Source organism: Lycium ferocissimum, chromosome 11 (assembly GCF_029784015.1).
Source record: "Lycium ferocissimum isolate CSIRO_LF1 chromosome 11, AGI_CSIRO_Lferr_CH_V1, whole genome shotgun sequence".
In the NCBI taxonomy this organism is placed as follows: Eukaryota; Viridiplantae; Streptophyta; class Magnoliopsida; order Solanales; family Solanaceae; genus Lycium; species Lycium ferocissimum.
Window position 1 is genome coordinate 48,781,849 of NC_081352.1, and position 17,827 is coordinate 48,799,675.

Below are 17,827 nucleotides of genomic sequence, written 5' to 3' on the forward strand. Positions count from 1 at the left end.
AATAGAAAAATTGTTAAAAGGCTTAAGGTCGAACCTCTGCCATTTTTTTGGAAACATACATCAATACGAAGCAAACATCAATACGAAGCAATATCATAAAGTGTGCCCAACTTAAAGATCGGAGAAAACGCTGGCAAAAGGAAATGAGAATTTCATATATAACATGACAGGCCGAAGCTTTACACTTGTGATTTTCAAAGATCAAAAACAAAAACAAAAACAAAAAAAGCTTCTACAAGCCCTATTTTACTCCGTTTGAGAAGAACTCGAGTCGTCAGAACCGGTCTCTTCAGGGTCTTCCTCAGAGCTATCCTCGAGAGCTTTCTTAGCCTTATCCTCGATCATCTTTGCATCAAGTATACAAGTCGGAATATCTTTCATACCCCGTTGGACCTGCTCGAGTGTAATCCTCCGAGATTTCTATCTCTCGTGTTCAGCTAAAAGGTTAGAACGAGCCTCGGTAGCCTTAATTTCTTTGCAAGCTTCCTCCAAGTCGGCCTAAGCTTTCTTTAATTTCTCCTCTAATTCAGACTTCATGTCACTCAGAGTGACCCGTACCTCGTTGATAGATGCCAGCTCGGCCTGAAGCACATCATTGGCCTGGACAGCGGCCTCGAGCTCTTTCTTGAGTTCATCATTGATCCGGGCTCGAGACTCGGCCTTTTCTTCCATAACCTTCAACTTGTCCTTTTCCGCGGCCCTTTCGGCTTCAAGCTGTTTGAATTTTTCCTTCGTTTTTGCAGCCTCACCTTCATTCACAAGCATAACACTCTGCAAAAAAAAAATATATAATAAACAAGGGTAAGAAATCGGCGAACGGTGGAAGTCACGAAGGACAAGTCTTGTTAGAAGGGTTAGGTAAGAATGCTTACCCGGTTGTCGGCATGCATACCCTCATTTAAAAGACACTGCCACGAGAGTCCCTCTATCTTCTCTTTGTCCAAATCTGAAACGAGAGGTCTTAGATAGCTGGCAACCCCTATGGGGCGAGATAAAAAAGCTACAGTCCTCAGGGACGGTGAATGTGGTCGACCTGGTCCTCTTAGGCTCTACACTCAAAGCCGAAAAAATATCTACAAGTCTAGTTCTCAAACCAGATTCAGTGGACTGGCTAGCAATCCTCGTTGCTCGTGGGATAGAGAGGTGGCCAAACCCTGAGGCTTCCGCCGTTGCAGGAGGAGTATTGGCAAACATATAGTTGAGATTCTCCTCTTCCAAAGAAGGAGTAGGAGGAGAAGTTGGGGTTGTACCAGCCCTTGATTGTATCTTGGCCTTAGTAGCTGGTTCGCCACTTGGGGGCAGGTCGGTAGCTGCTGTTGTTTCGACCCTTTGAGTCGTCGCCCCTGAAGTTGGGCCGGCCCTTCTAGGCTTTTTTACCAAGGACACCACCTCGAGTGAAGTGTCACCTGTAATATCAATAAAATCAACGGACCTTAGTGGAATCGGAGCTTGAATAGATTCGGCTATTGGGGGGAAAGGAACCTCAGCCTCTCCCCGAGTGGTTGGGGTCGGAAGATCAGCCGCGATATTTTCCTCGAGGGCCTCCATCAAAGTTGTCTCGGACCCAATAGCAGTAGCAATAGAAGGCCCTGATGCTACATTTGCGATCCAAACGTCATCCTCGGCTTCATCCCTCAAGCCTCGAACATCAGACGAGCCTGCAGCGTCCTTCGACCTTTCCTTCCTCTTCTGACCCTTGGAGGTGGTCATTTTCCTTTTCTGTTCAGCCACGGCGATAAGCCGTGCTGATCCTGATATATCATAATCCGAGCTCGGTGTTGCGGGCTCATCCGCTGGTGCAGGCCGCGGGGTTGCAGAACCTTTGCCCAAACCTGGGTGTTGAAGGGTTAAATCGGAGTGAAATGAAATGAAAAAGAATGACAAAAATTAGGGGAAAGAAGAGGATACCGTGGTTTGAGCTATCCATCGGTCGCGGGACAAAACTCTCCCATGTCCGCTCATCATGCGGATGCTGGCCGATGATTTTTTCAATCCACTCGGCGAATCCAGTAATTGCATTCGGAATACATGCTTCCGCTGTAACATTGAAAAAGGTTAGAAAAAATGCTCGAAGACATGTAAAGGAGACAAGCAAACAAATTTACGTTTATCATTCCACCTTTCGGGGAAAGGCATATATTCGGCCGGTATAATGTCCTTGGTCCTAACCCGGACAACATGTTTGTGCCAACCCCGATACCTGTTCTCGTTGACACTGAAAGAATGGTATTTTTGCCCCGTTTGGAGACTTTTATAACGCTTCCGCGAAAGATCCTCGGGCAATATAATCAGATAAAATGGGCCATAGTAAAATCGATTTTGGCATTATTAACCAAAAAGCGAAGGCAGGTCACGATCCTCCAAATATTCTGGCCTATCTAAGCGAGGCAGACTTTATACATCCGGCACATATTGAGAATAACCGAATCTATTGGAGGGGTGAGCGTCAGAGAGAAAGGATACGTATAAAGGTATAAAAACCCTTCTTTGAAGTCAGTGACCGACTCATCATCACCGGAAGCAAAACTATCCATGGGGCGGTTATCCCAGCCACATTCGGCCCGGACTCGAGAAAGGTGCTCCTCTTTGATCGACGAGGGGTAATGTCTCACATTAAAACCCCGGTTGGAAGTCTGTATGGCTTTTTCAACGGTGAATTCGTGGTTAAAATTATACTTCGAAGGAATTATGTCCTTGGTCGATTCGAAGGGAGTGGCTTGTGTTTTGTCCCCGGGATTAGCAACAGGCTCGGTAGGCGGAGAAGAAACCAATGGAACATTCTGGGAAGCAGAGTCTGGGCCCATTGCCATTCTTAGGTTTGGATGATGAAGATATAAAGTTACGGTTGAAGATATGAAGATTTGAAGGTTATACATATGAAGATGTGAAGATTTGGAGATGAATAGATGGAGTTAAGAAAGGTTCAAGAAGATTTTCCAGAAAATGAAGAAGACTTTCGGAGCCCGAATGAAATTTCTTAAACAACTCTTCAAAAACACGAAATTTCGGAGCAAATAAAACCAAGAACAGAGAAAAGTGAGTAATATGATCAAGGAACGAAGGGTGAAAAGGGTGAAAAGTAAAGAAATGAGATCACTGTAACTCCTTATATAAAGAAAATTTCATAGCGGTTACCGGAGTCGTCCAATGAAGTGAGGACATGTTACGGAGTATGAAGAGATGTGACCCTAAAGGGGTTACGGAGCTGACCAACTAAAAGGTGACAGGTGCCCGAAGTCAGAGGGACGTGACATGAAAGAATGCTTTGTTTCCTGCTTGTTTTCAAAGTAAAAAGTAAAGGCTTACTGGAGAAGTCACCGAGGCAGTTGTTCCACTTCCCGTCTCTTCGGTAAAACTTTGATCCGGAAAGTGTGGGGATTATCTGTATATGGTAAAAATCAATACAACTTGCATCCGGTGAAAATGGGGGTAAAGTTTAGAGCCGTCTGATATAAGATCGAGGAAGAGTACGGTTGTCACAACCGATATGAACAAAAACCGAGGGGTCGTGAGTATATTCAACTCTGCATCAAAACTGAGGTCATTCTAATGAGCCCGGTTAACACGAGCCTAAAAACAACACACTCAATGTAGGTTCGGAGAATCAGTTATGGGGCAAGCCACGCGTCACATTACCGTTCTGCCATTTGCGTTGACAACCGTATGGTTGTCAGACCATACGGACGTAGCCTCATCCATTTTAGGGTTTTTCTACAAAGGCTTTTTCTTACATAGTACTAGGGCCCATTTGTTGTTAGCTATAAATAAAGGATCACCCCTTCCTTTTTTAGGTTAGCTTTTCATCATTCTACATATTTTGTAATCAGAAACTCGACAGTGAAATCTTCTTAAGTATTTTGGCTCGGTTAAAGGGAGCATCTTCCAGACCGGACCAGTTTGCAGAACTCGCTAACTTGACTTTCCTTGTTTTCTTTGCTATTATTCATAATATATTGCTATTTATTTGCTACTACCTTATATTATAAATTAATCTAACCACATATCCTACCAACCCCTTACAAATTTAATTATTATCCATTTTTTAGGGTAAACAAAACTAATCAAGCATGTTATTTACTCCTAGAGTTCTCTGTTCCAACTTCCACACGCCTCAAAACATTAATTTTTAAGTTTTCGTTTTGATATTTGACTATATCTCTTATTGAATATTAAGACGTTTTATTCATAACTAGAATTGGGCGACTAGGCGCATTATTATATAAAGATTGTAAGATTAACTTTTACATTTAGTTATTTTGAATTTTAGATCACTTGGAAAGAGACATTTTCTGTCGCAAAAGCCACAGTATTACATGCTATAAACTTCTTGATCTGCCAAAAACAAATTGATGAAAACAAAAAACGACCAGCCGTAACAAAAATATGCAAGTTTATTCTTATTAGTCATTAGCAAAAATAGCCAAGGATGTAACATAACAAGCATAAACATGAGTATATTCTTAAAAAATAGACAAGCTATACAATAATTGCTAACAGCAGTTCCAAGTTGTCCATAATTTCAGCGTTCTTGATAAGCTGAAATTGCAGTAGATCAATTTAAATAATCTGCAAAATGCCACCCAACTCTTATACACTAAAATGAATCAACTGTCCCCTTTTCTGAGGAAAGATTTCCTCAATTCATACTCCTCAAACTTCATGCATATAGATATTCGATATTTGTAGAAGTTCGCGATCCCAACATGTATATTGGGATCCAAGAAGATCTCACATACAAATCAATCCTCACCGGATAGATCTCCCCAACGAACATTGTGCTTTGCAGCTAAATAATGAGCTCCTACTGGCCCCCTACTGCCATATGGATATAGCTCTGGCGCAATCTTCTTCTCTTCCAGCTCCTTCAGCAATGGTGTAAATAGAGCCCATGCAGCATCAAGCTCATCACTTCTAATGAACAATCTTCGCTCTCCTTCCATTGCATCTAAGAGAAGTCGCTCATATGCATCTGGTATTTCACCTCGATACCTTCACAAACAGCCCAAATTATAGAGTTAGATAACTTTGAAGTCAATATAAATGTCCTTCTCATGTAATCTTAAAATAATCACTCAAATAAGTCATGCATCAAAAGTTAGTAATCCAGATAAATTAAATTCTCAATCCTGCCAATTCTTCTATAAACCAAAATTTTCGACTGTCCATTTCTAGTTTACATGGGAAAAATGTCAACTTCAAAGTTCAAACAGATCCCATTGGACGAATAGTGAGGAATCTGTTATAAGTTGTGTTTGTCACGCTGTAACAGATAATGTGGTGCAAATACATCTGGTTCTATATCAGATGTATTTCATCCATCCCTGAGAGCATCCCAGCATATATTCATAGAACAAACAAGGGACATGGTGAAGTACAAGAAAACTTTTGCAGTCATAAGCTATTACTAACTCTAGTCAAGCAGGGGTCTCTTACTTTGCTTTGTAAAGAAGATTGAGGTCACTCCGGTCAAGTCTCATTCCAAGACCAGGAACCTTATTGTTAATTTTCAGATATATGGCTTCATCAGGTTGTAAGCGCAGAACCAGCTCATTGGTTGCCTTATCCAGATCAGTTCCAAAGTTCCTTTTGTACAAATTTCCGGGAACATGTCTGAACTGGACCCTGATCTCTGCCCTGCAGTTTTAATATAACAAGAATTCTAATCATTTTGTGGCAATCAGGATATATACCAGAAAATAATATTACGGGAAAACGACAATGCACCTACCTCTTAGTATGGAGAGCTTTTCCTGCTTTCATGAGGAAAGGAACCCCGTCCCAACGTGCATTATCAATAAAGAGTGCAGCAGCAGAAAATGTTGGAGTGATACTGTCTTTTGGCACAGTTGGATCATCTGTGTAAGCTGGATATGATTTAGCACCCTTGCTATGACCCTTATACTGGCCAAGAACAACATTTTCAAGCTGTAATGGCCTCATTGACCTTAAAACTTTAACCTGAATCACATAGACAAGTCTCTAGTTATCGACCATGTTTAATGAAGTCAGGTTTATGATCTTACAATTTATACATGGGCTTTCTTCATTTTTGGCGCGTCGGCCGAAATTAATTACATGCGCTAGCCAACATATACAAAACATATGTATATTTGTCTTACTATACAAAACATATACATTTACCGGCTATTGTCTTTTTGAGCGGTCCAAAAAAGTAAATATCCCATTATGTATCTTCTCTAGTTTATAGTCATAGTAACTTGGAGGAGGTACGTAATGCCGGATTTATGAGAATGATTCTTTTTTATTGGTAGGATTTATGAGAATTATTTGTTGCATACATCTGAATACCTTTTCATTTCTGATGTCCTCAGCATCCATGCTGACAGGTGTTTCCATTGCAAACAATGCTAATATTTGAAGGAGATGATTTTGCATAATATCACGGATGATGCCGTAGTTGTCAAAGTACCTGGGCCGAAAGAGCAATAAGTTAGAGATCCAATTCCAACAGAATACTACCACTTTTTAACTACCTGTGGCAGAGTAATGAACTCACCCTCCTCGTCCCTCAGTACCAAAATCCTCGGAAAATATAAATTGGACGTTGCGGATGTAATTTCTGGACCAAAGCGGCTCAAAGACAAGATTTGAGAAACGAAGAACCGAGAGATTCTCAACAAGTTCCTTTCCCAAGTAATGGTCAATTCTGAAAGAATAAGTAACATAATCAAACTTCAAACCTTGTTATATACACAACATTACCTGCCAAAGAAAATGCAGTAATCTTACCGGAAAATTTGCTCCTCAGTTAGGTACTTCTTTAGGCATCTGGTCAGCTCACTAGATGATTCTAAATCACGACCGAAAGGTTTCTCAACAATGACCCTGGTCCACCCACTTGCTGAAGAAGCTTTAAGACTTGCACATCTCACCACATCCACGAATATATTTGGAGGTATTGATAAGTAAAACAACCTATTTGAAACCCTACAACCCTAAAATGTAATCACATGATCAGCACTCACAATTAGTTTTGTATCATTCATCAGTAACATAGTTTAGGATTCTGAATTAAAGAACATTAAAATATGGCATAAAGCCATAAACTGCATCAAGTGGAGACTAATGCTTGCCACTCCAACCCCAAGATACAATAAGGATAACATGTATAATCCGGAATTTCTATTTTTTTTGGCCTCTCATTTCATCTGAAGGGGTATTAAGATGCCAGGTAAATGTGCCTATATAACTAGACAATAGATCAGGACGTCTGATTTAAGAAATGCAATTGGATTAAGTAATTTTTACTGTCCAAATGGATTCCCACTCTGGATTCTTTTCAATTAGAATGTAAGATTAAAGTTTATTACCTTACTTCACGTACTTATTGACGCTGAATTTTAAGAATCTCTGTGTCTTACTCAAAATAATCTTCAGTTATTATATTTGATGTGTGCATGCTAGGATCTTATTGAACTAAGAAAAGTTATGGAAGTTCCCCTGTAACTCTCTTGTCACTGCTTTAGATGGAAATAATAATAGGAGTCTCGTTTTGGGCAATTCCGGATTCTTCAACTTAAAAGTATTGTAGGGGTTGATCAAATTAGAATCAGTCAACGAAGGAAAGTAAGGTCTTATTTTTTTATTTCGTACACATGTAGGTAATGTACATACACGTTTTCCCCCGAGTCAGAGTTTTTACATATTTCCCCATAGTTCAGACTTTTCCAAAGTTGGAAAAAACAACTGATCCTACTATTCCTCCGATATCAAATGTTGTTGCACCTGATGAAGCTTTCACTTGATCCATGTATTTTCAGTCACCTGCCATCTCCTACTTAATTGAATAAATATGTGGAGACTTAAACAAGAATTAAAATCTCAGTATTAGAACAATATTAAACTAATTAAGATGATTGGTTACTGATACGGCTAAGAAGTAAAGATTACATCCAATTTACTGTTATAGTTTCTTGTAGACATGAAAAAATGGACTGCAGACAGTGTACAGGCTTCCACATAAAGTTATCTCATAAATACTTCCATAACTTGTCACCCCAAGAATTTTGGAAGTTCTTAAGAGAAGTATCACTTATATCCTCATTCAGGTAGAGATCTTTCCAATCGACAATGCTAAGCAATAGATAGCAATAAGCCACGTGCATTACCTCCTTTTCCTTTAATTTGTAATCCAGTTCTGCAAAATCATCCTCAGAATTGTACTGACCCGAATGATAAAAGCATCTTTGCAGAAAATGGTCCATTTTGTCCTCGCAATTCTCTCTGCAAACCCTCATTGACATGGATTCCATCAGCTCCAAAACCATAAACATAGCAAATATTGCATGTTAAAGTGACTTGACATAATACATACCTCTGATCAACTCTACAGGTTAAGGTCCTACTGATCATGTTTCTCAACTCTTCATCACTCATTTTTGTTCGCGAGTAACCAAAAACTACAAAATTCTGAAACATGCAAGCAAAAACACATCATGAGCTACTGCAGAAGCTACCAGGGTGGTTAAGATGTGTCTGCTAATTAATCTAAGATCCACTTATTTTTGTGTGTGATTAGTAGATAACAATATATAGTTGGAGAAATGAAATTTAACCTCAGGCAGAAAATCTTCATAGAAAAGAGCAAATAAAGCTGGAAAAATCTTCTTCTTGGCTAGGTCACCTGAAGCTCCAATAACAGTTATGCTGACAGTGTCCTCTGCATTTCCTAACTCTGTCAAAGGCAATTGTTCTGGCATTGATTTTGAAGCCGAACATATATATATACATGTCAGATATTTGGTATTTATATTAACCATAAGAGATAGAAACAGAAAAAGGTGTAAAGAACAAACCGCAGTTCATGGATGGAGTTAGGGTGGGGTTCGGGCAGTTCGGATTGGATATGGAAATTTCGGTTTGGATTTTAAGTTTTCGGATTTAAGACTAAAAGCCAAATCCAATTCAAATAAGTTTGGATTGGATCAGTTTTCTTATGTTCAGTTTCGGATTAATCAGTTTGGTTATTTCGGATTTTCGGTTTTGAGTCTATAAGTTGAGTTTCTTCTTCTTACAAATATGAACATCCTGATAAAGTATTCATGTCAGATTGCCTTAAAATTTTCTCATTCCCACCACAATCATCCAGATAAAATGCTCATTCAAGCAATGAAACCATTATCAAGGAAATTCTTAATCTAAACAAAGTAAAATCATGTCTAGATAGATCATACATATAGTTCATATTCAAGTCAACCACTACTCAATCCTTATAACTCTTTGCGATTTAAAAAATCAATTAACATGCTTCCTCAAGGATCAGTGTCACAGCTCTTCAACTGACAATAAAATATACGGTCAGATGCATCTCAGTGTGCAGTATTCATTTGCCTTATAGGTATATTACCCGATTTAGTAGGGTTTGGATTTAGTATTACTTATTTTTAACCCCTCCTCCCGGAGCTCCCCTTTTTGCTCCCTTGATGACTCAAACCCACAACCTTCGGATTGGAAGTGGAGGGTGCTTACCATCTGAGCAACCCCCTCTAGTCTTTGGACTTAGTATTAGTATATGGGCTATGTCTAATCGTTAGGGATAAATATAAGAGGTGAAAATTTGAATTTTCGGAGGTCTAAATCCAAAAATCTAAAATATTCGGATTTCGGTTTTCCCCTAACTATGCCCAGCCCTAGATGGAGGTGAGCTATCATCAAGAATTTGATTTTCAGTGTCAATATTATAGTCTACAATCGAAAAGCAAAAGAACTCTTACAAGAGGTTTTAAAAAACTTAAAAGAAGATCTTTTACTATAATGCTGTCTATGATTTGTCAATGCAAAGAGCATGGCCGCTCTCTTTTCTTTTTTTTTTTTTTTCACTTTAACTTTCGTGTCCAATCAAATGGTGAGCAAGTTATGCTTGTAGGATACTTTAGTACAGTACATAATTTGGTTTGAAATTTGAATAACTCCACTAGTTTTGGACTAAATTCGAACTCAAGAATAGCTGCACTTGTAGACTTGAGTTTATCAAAGAAAAGAAAATCCTTTACCAGCATATAAAGAAAAGAATTTCAGCTATGGGTACAGGCAAGTTAGTAAGTAAATGTACAGAGTCATAGTTTACCAAATCACACAATTAAATATGATAATCAATCACTTAGAAAACACTCATAGCACCAATAAAAAAGACTGGAAAATGAACTAGTAATAAACAAAAGAGTAAATGATAAAGACTACATTTTTTTACATGAAGGAAAAACTCACCATCCTGCAAAGACACTGCATTTAGAGGAAATCCATTTGAGGACATGATCTCAAAATGCTTTTTTGGTTGAATTCTTGAAAAAATTCCATTACATACCCAGTTAAGTGAATGGGTTCTAAATGGTAAAGTATTAAACTTTCTGCAGAAATATGGTGTCCCATTATGGAAAGTAGAAGGACAAGTTGCAGCTAAAGATGAAGAACAATGGTTCAATCTCAACTGCCCACCCATGCAGCTTTTGTGTAATGCCTTTGCGCAAGATTTTTTTTTTTTTTTTCCTTAATGTAAAATAAGAAAAAGATGAGTTTATCTGTTTTGTTGTTGAGGATATTATTGGATACTGATAGATTTTTTGATGAATTTAGAAGGAAAGAATTTGAATGTTGTCCCCTAAGTTTACTGAAAAGCTTAAGTGAAGTCCACCTTTCAAATGCCTCATCCTTTATATGAGGTCCATATTTTTTCCCTCACAAGTTTATCATTTTTCTTTAAATTTTACTCCCCTCTTGAATCCGTTTGTATTACTTTCTTTACTGAATGAGCAAATGAAAAATATTATGGAATAATGTTTTAATAATTCGTAATTTAGAATAAGACTTTTTGATATCCGGTAACATCTTTTGTTTAATGTGTTTTGGTTATTGCACTGTTTGGATGTTGTTAGTATTTCTTTTCTGACTGCTTTGTATTGTTTTCTTTATTAGTTGTCATGTTTTCTTTACTATTTTTTTTGTTTGAGCTTTGGCAAGTGGTCTTAAACCCTTTTCGCACCCTACATGGATTATAATTTTTTGGTATGTTGTTATAATTTAAACTAAGAACATGAGAAAAAGAAAAAGAGAGGATGAAAAATCTAAGATGAAAAAAGATGGGAAAGAAATATGCATCATTAATAAAAAAAGGTTCATGACTAAATAAAACGTAGAACGTATTATATAAAGGGAATTGTCATCTCCTGCCCGCTATAAATTTCCATGTTTTAACTTTCAACTTCTTTTTTTTGTTGTGGGACCTTCCAGCCTTGAGGCTAAAATAATACTCCCAGAAAAGTGTGTAAATTATTTTCGAGAAAATTTCATAAATATACAATTTGCTCATTTACATTGCAAAAAATAGTTCAAAATTTACATTGTAAAGCTTTAGCTCAAAAATATTTTTATAAAGTGCTATTCCCTTATATACAAAAGACAGGTACATTATGTATAGGTGTTTGAAGGTGTATAATGTGTAGGTATATACACGAAAATATGCACGTATACATAATTATACAAATATTGTATAATATATAGGTATATACACTAAAATTATAATTATATAATATTATACACGAAAATACGCACGTATACATATTTATAAACAATTATACAAGTATTGTGCACTTATACACATTTACAACCACTAATACAATTCATACACAATTATACAATATTGTATAAGTGGGTAGAAACATAGATCTGGACTGATTTTGAATAAAAATTGCACTTTTATGCAAGAAAGATACATGATATATATAGGTGTATAATAGTGTATAAGAGGTGTGTATACACTCATATACACTATTATACAACAATATACACTAATATACAAAAATAACTTCGTCTTCTTCCTTGTGTCTCTTCTGAAGTTTAACTCAAATCTAATTAAATATACTTCAAATTTAAGTTTTGAAGCCCTCTTGATGTTTCCAATCAATTGGAGCACCACCTAATTCCAATCAATTGGAGCACCACCTAATCCAAACAATTAATAAACTCAAAGAAATCCAATTTCCACCACCAGCTCCTGCTACTACAACTCCTCTCTCTGCGCCTCTCTCTTCTTACTCGCACCCGACACCATCTATCCAATTTCAAAAAAAAAAAAAAAAAATGCTCTCGATCATTAAAAAGCACAAGATATACAGAAAGAAAAACTTCAATAGTATGTGTAACTGAATCGAAAAAAAATACCTTGAAATACGAGATGTTAATAAGATGATCTAGGGTTTCACAACATCAAATATATATTAGTCTTCTTTTTCTTTGATTATAATTCCGATGATGAGGGTTTTGAGTGTAGGAGGAGATGTTAAAGGAAACGAGGCAGAGAGAGATAGCGTGGGAGAGAGGAGGAGAAGGAGAGAGTGGGTCATTTTTTATAAGATTTAAAAAGGTGGGTCAATTTTAATAGCATTGTTACCCTAATTAACATACAGCATATATCTCATAATTTTTTTGGTCTTAAAATGTTGTTAAAAACATTTACAAATAAACCTCAGCAAATTGAAGTTTGATAACACCTTCATTACTTGATACCAATTCCTTCACTAGTAAGAAATATTTTAAGACACACATATTAATTGTATTAAAAGGGTTAAATTTAGGAATTTTTCATAAATAATTGTGAGGCAATCTATTATTACTGTTTGTTGGCAATAAATATACTTAAATTGTAGAAATTCATTTGGTAGCTAAAAGCCCCGACCCTAATCTCCCCAAACTAAAGCTCCTCTTCCACCGTCAAATTCCACGCCTCCCTTCACCAGATATACAATGATATACATTGTGATATGCATGTATATCCCCATGACATTCATGTATAAAGGTGTCTTTTCCATCCAATAATCATTACCACCTCTGTACCATTATATAATGTACAATTAATATACATACATTGTATGTCAGTGTAAAACAAGTTATGCCTGTTATAAACTTGTTACGTATTATTATACACTATATACACTATACTTATAGTGTCTATCCCCTCCCTGTCACCATTAAAAATATGTGGATCGTTTATCGTTATATAATGTATGGTAATTGTATTAGTGCATAAAAAACTACTTAAATAGTAATGTATAATAGTGTGAACGCGACAATTATACAGTGGATACACACTTGCGTCTATCCCTTCCAAATCACCATTAAATTTATCATCGAACTACCATCACAGATTCATTTCAATACCATAGCCACTAAAATTATCCATAACTAAAACTTTATAATTCTTTTAACAGGCTATGAATTAAGACATGACAAAATTTTTAATAATTTTACCCTTTCATCTTTAATACACCAACAATTACTATTAGGAAGAATATGTAAATACTTTGACATTAAATGAACTGCTACCACAGGTTTTTTGCAGCCAAAAAAAAAAAAATGTTATATGCATCAATTAATATTTCCTCTGTGTAACATGTGCTTGCATGTGATACGTACTTAAAATATGAAAAATAAAAATATATATCTTTTTTTGGATATATTAGTTTTCAAGGAGATGGGAATTTGGATCCTTCAAAAACTTATGTAATGGCACAAAAATGATACGTAAAGGCTTTAACAACAACGTCATACATGCTGAAATAATGACTGAACATTGTGCAACAAAGAATGTGTTTATTCCAAGAATACAATTATCACCCCTGAAAACGAAGGATATCCTTTCAAATTCGTTCAAAAGCAATTTTTCGTATGCCTTTGTTTGCAATGATAATAAATAAAGCACAAGGTCAAATGATTCCTAATGTTGGCTTGTATCTATTGCAACATGTTTTTTCACATGCACAATTATAGGTTGAACTTTGAAAAGGATAGCAATGACCACAACAAGGGTTCTAATCATGATAGACCAAGCGAAGAAAAGCAATGGAACTTACACCAAGAGCATCGTTGTTAAAGAAGTATTAAGTTACTATTAGAAATAGAGGTTTTTCCCACCGACATTTAGTGAGAAATTTGTACTATAAAACATGATTTTCTCACCTCATTCCCACCAAACTAGCTGATAACATCCAAATCCACTCCTCAAAGAGAAAGTGTACACGGTCGTCGCAATATAATTTACTCAAATATGAGTCGGGGTCGATCCCACATGGAATAATATACTAGGCGATTTAAACAAGTAAGGAATTATCACTTTCTACACTAAGCCAAACACTTTTTCAATATTAATTTTTGTTTTAACAACTAACAAAGATAAAACTAACTAGAAAGGGGGTAAAATGATCAATGGCCACAAGTATGGATACAAAGGAAATTACGCTCAAGTAAAGATCCAATGTATTTCGCGATTTTACAACTATGAGTGAGTTTATGCTAATTAGATAATGATCTCTAAAATCTCATCAAAAGTCTCTTGACCAAATCAATGAATTTCACTCTAAGCTTTCTCAAGCCTTAGAGTGTGATATTAAGCACAATCAATATAATCTCAAGTAACTTTCCTATCTCTAGCTCAAGTTATTAGATGGGTTTTAAAGCCCCAAATTCTTGTTAATTAATCTTTCCCAATCTCAATCTTTCTCTCTCGAGCTCAAATCGAAGTAAATGGGCGGGTCTTAGGGTTAGTTAATCTCTCAAGAAACATTAAAGAACAAGATTAATTAAAACAACAAAGACCCACTTCAATAGTAATAAAAATCATTTAATACATAAGTATAACAAGAGATTTCATCCAACTTTGCATGAATATTTTCATAAATAAGATTAAAGTGATGGAATAAAATTCTACACACTTAGATATGTAATACAAAGCAAGAAATTAAAGAAAGGGTTAAGAAATTTATTATTAAAGTGCTCCAATCTTCTCTTCCAAAGTGTTAGTTGAAGAACCCTAGCTTCCAAAAATCTTGTGTTGAAAATGGCCAAAGATGATAAATATTTGCCCCATGTCTTGCTTTTGTAGTTCCCAATTTTTTCCAAGTCCCAAAATAACAAAATAAGCCCCAAGTTTTCAAAAGTATCCCGCTTTTGCGCTGGTCAGTTTTTGCAAAACTGTCCAGTTTGGCCTCTTTTTGACTTTATTTTCACTTGGTTTCTTCCGACGCTCTTCTCAATAATATAAACCTATAAAATGGAAGTAAACGACATTAAATGCACTATTTTCTCAATCAAAACATATCAACAATCTCAAACGCTAGGAAACTTCATAATTTTTCCATGTGAAAAAAATACAATTTAGGGTTTTTCCACCGACATTCAGTGGGAATAGCCACTGAACATTTTTCAGTGGGAATAGCCACTGAATATTTTTAATTGAAAAATTCAGTGAGAAAATAGAGATCTTTTAGTAGTGAGTAATATACAATTGTATTACATGTTTGCACCTAATAACACAAAAATGTAACTCACTATACATTTTAAATACCAAAATTTTAATTTAGTTGTTCAAATTTGGCAGGTTCAATCAATATCCATCGAATAGGCTGATTGTTCATAATTCCAACTTGCATCTTTCTGTGAAAAAATTTGTACAATGCGGTTTTAATATGACCTATATATTACTCCCTCCATTCCACAATAAGTGGTGTTTTTAGCTTATGCACACTCCTTAAGAAATTGCTTATTCCTAAAAAAATTATGAGTGTTTTTACTATTATTTCTAAATAATTATGAGTTTTTTTACTAACTTACCTCTAATTAATGCCTAGAGAAAGAAAAGCTATTTAATGATTCTTGATTAAAAATAAGGGTAAGTTTGGAAGAATAAGATCAATTTCTTCTTGAAATCCTAAAACACCACTTATATATTTTGAAACAAAATAAAAAATCTAAAACACCACTTATTCTGAAATGGAGGGAGTATGTACTACTTTTTGGGACTCACGTGCAACACAAGAGTATAACTTTTGTCTGAAGTTTTATCAAGACTGTCTACCATTTAAACAATTTCAAAACTCTAGGTATAACTTATATGAAATAACGGAAACTGGATACTAGGTACAATTGCTTACATTGAGCAGGTATAAATCCAACCCAAAAAAGGATTAGCCCATAACAGGCCCAAAACAGGTTCATATCATTCTCAATGTTTACAGGGCAATTCGCAGAATTGTCCTTCTTTTAGGGTGGTCTTTAAATTTTGCCCCTCATATTTGAAATCTTTAAATTTTGCCCTTCCATTTCCGGTTCGAACCCCCACACAGTCAAAATTTTAAAAAAAAATCGCAAGGCAGAGTTTAAATTTCGCTATGCCCCCATCGGCATACACTTATGAAGGAATTACTTATGCGGACGCGTGATACTTATGCCTCGTATGGGCGAGACTTGGCATAAGTATGCTGGGATTACATATAATTCCTTCACAAATTTATGCCGGTCTTGGTCATACAAGTTTGATTAAAAAGTATGCTCATAAATTTGTTAACGAATTATCAAACTTATAAATACATATATATGTATTTGTCATTCCAAACTAATTATGGGTTGCATTGTATAGCAAGATGTTAATTGTTAAACACCAAGGCACGAACCCATTGTCATTAACGTGAGATACTAACTACTATTCCTTTAATTCAAACAATTTATTGTTAGGTTTTAAATATATATACGAGGATCCACGAATACATAATATTGATTTGTTAATTTCTTTGATATAACTTAATTACCACAAACTCCGTCACGACGCAAAGTTTTATGGTTACTTTAAATTTAATAGCTCAGATTCGAAAAAATCTAGTACTCATATTCCGTTAAGTTGGACATATCGCTTGGTTCTTGTCTCAAAATGAATTCATACTTATGTTAATTGTTGTTAATTTGTAAACCGAGATTAAGCATGTGAGTTGGAACAATATCTCGTAAAGATTAAAATGCAAGCTCGATCAGATACTTTCTTAGAAATCCTTTGGAGAACTTTTAGTTATGTTTAGTTATGATCCGAAGTTGTGTTTAACTAAAAGTCTGTAGAAACGGACTTTTAATTATGTTTAGTTATCTGCAATCCGCATAACTTTAACTTTTCCTTAAAGATCAGTATCTTTGGATTAATACACTCCCCCCAATTCTCGCCTTGCGAAATTATTTTTTTATTTTTTATGCCCAAAGATTCGAACCTAACTTCATATATTCTTCCACCTTTCCAAAGCGAAAAAAACTTAAAGACTACAAATATGAAGGCTTTAAAGCACTACAAATTTGAGGCAAAATTTAAAGACCACCCCAAACGAAGGGCAATCGGCGCAAAAAAATGATGTTTACAGGAGAATTGGATATTTTGGAATAGATTTTCATGTCTACGTCATCTTTCTTACCAAACATAGCTTGCATCATATTGCTAGGCGTCATTGGTACGCCGACTTGTTAATTTATAGCCACAATAGTTTGGACCACACTTATGGCCACTGAAGACTTTAATTTCCATTTGAAATTAATGTTTACTTTATATTACTTTCAGTCGGCCGTATTAGTGTAGTGTATGTACATAAAAGATTTATTTACAAATATAAAACAAACTTTTTTTTTTTTTTTTTTTTTATGTGAAGTGATATCGAATAAGACCTCTTACTAAAGGGTGTCTCAGGCATTCCTAGACGAGTTGTTTAATACATGGATTAAGTATTATATTTTGCTTCCATAGATTAAGTATATGCTATTGGACGGTATATATATATATTTTTCAACTTATCTAGTATCTCGTTTAGCTTGATTCTAATTCTGATAAATGAATCACTCGTGAAATCGTGACTATTTTATCTTAGAATGAGGACGAGGATAAGATATTGGGCAAAAAAAAAAGGATAAGATATTGGAGACTATATATATAACCCCTTTGAGAGAGAAAATAAGCAAAGTGCTCCTTAATATAAGAAACTAACTTTTTTTGGTTTTGTTTTGTGTG

The 17,827-nt window shown here is 35.6% G+C and overlaps 1 protein-coding gene across 1 annotated transcript; it reads right to left on the minus strand.

Moving 5' to 3' along the window:
- Positions 1 to 4,382: 4,382 nt before the first annotated feature.
- Positions 4,383 to 10,574, minus strand: LOC132036232 (glucose-6-phosphate 1-dehydrogenase, chloroplastic). The gene is made up of 10 exons (XM_059426512.1): positions 10,228 to 10,574; positions 8,577 to 8,713; positions 8,336 to 8,430; positions 8,130 to 8,244; positions 6,751 to 6,956; positions 6,518 to 6,667; positions 6,310 to 6,430; positions 5,729 to 5,958; positions 5,434 to 5,634; positions 4,383 to 4,989 (listed from the first exon to the last, which is right to left on the minus strand). Exons 1-10 carry the CDS (start codon positions 10,457 to 10,459, stop codon positions 4,740 to 4,742), a joined length of 1,737 nt encoding a protein of 578 aa, XP_059282495.1. The 5' UTR covers positions 10,460 to 10,574; the 3' UTR covers positions 4,383 to 4,739.
- Between the last annotated feature and the right edge of the window lie 7,253 nt (positions 10,575 to 17,827).

Excerpts from the sequence above, each read along its gene's own strand:
- LOC132036232 (XM_059426512.1), bottom strand. The coding sequence starts at position 10,459 with ATGGGTGGGCAGTTGAGATTGAACCATTGTTCTTCATCTTTAGCTGCA. Across the intron at positions 5,635-5,728 it reads AAAGCTCTCCATACTAAGAG|GGCAGAGATCAGGGTCCAGT; the intron begins GTAGGTGCATTG and ends TTAAAACTGCAG. Across the intron at positions 4,990-5,433 it reads AATCTTCTTTACAAAGCAAA|GTATCGAGGTGAAATACCAG; the intron begins GTAAGAGACCCC and ends CTGTTTGTGAAG.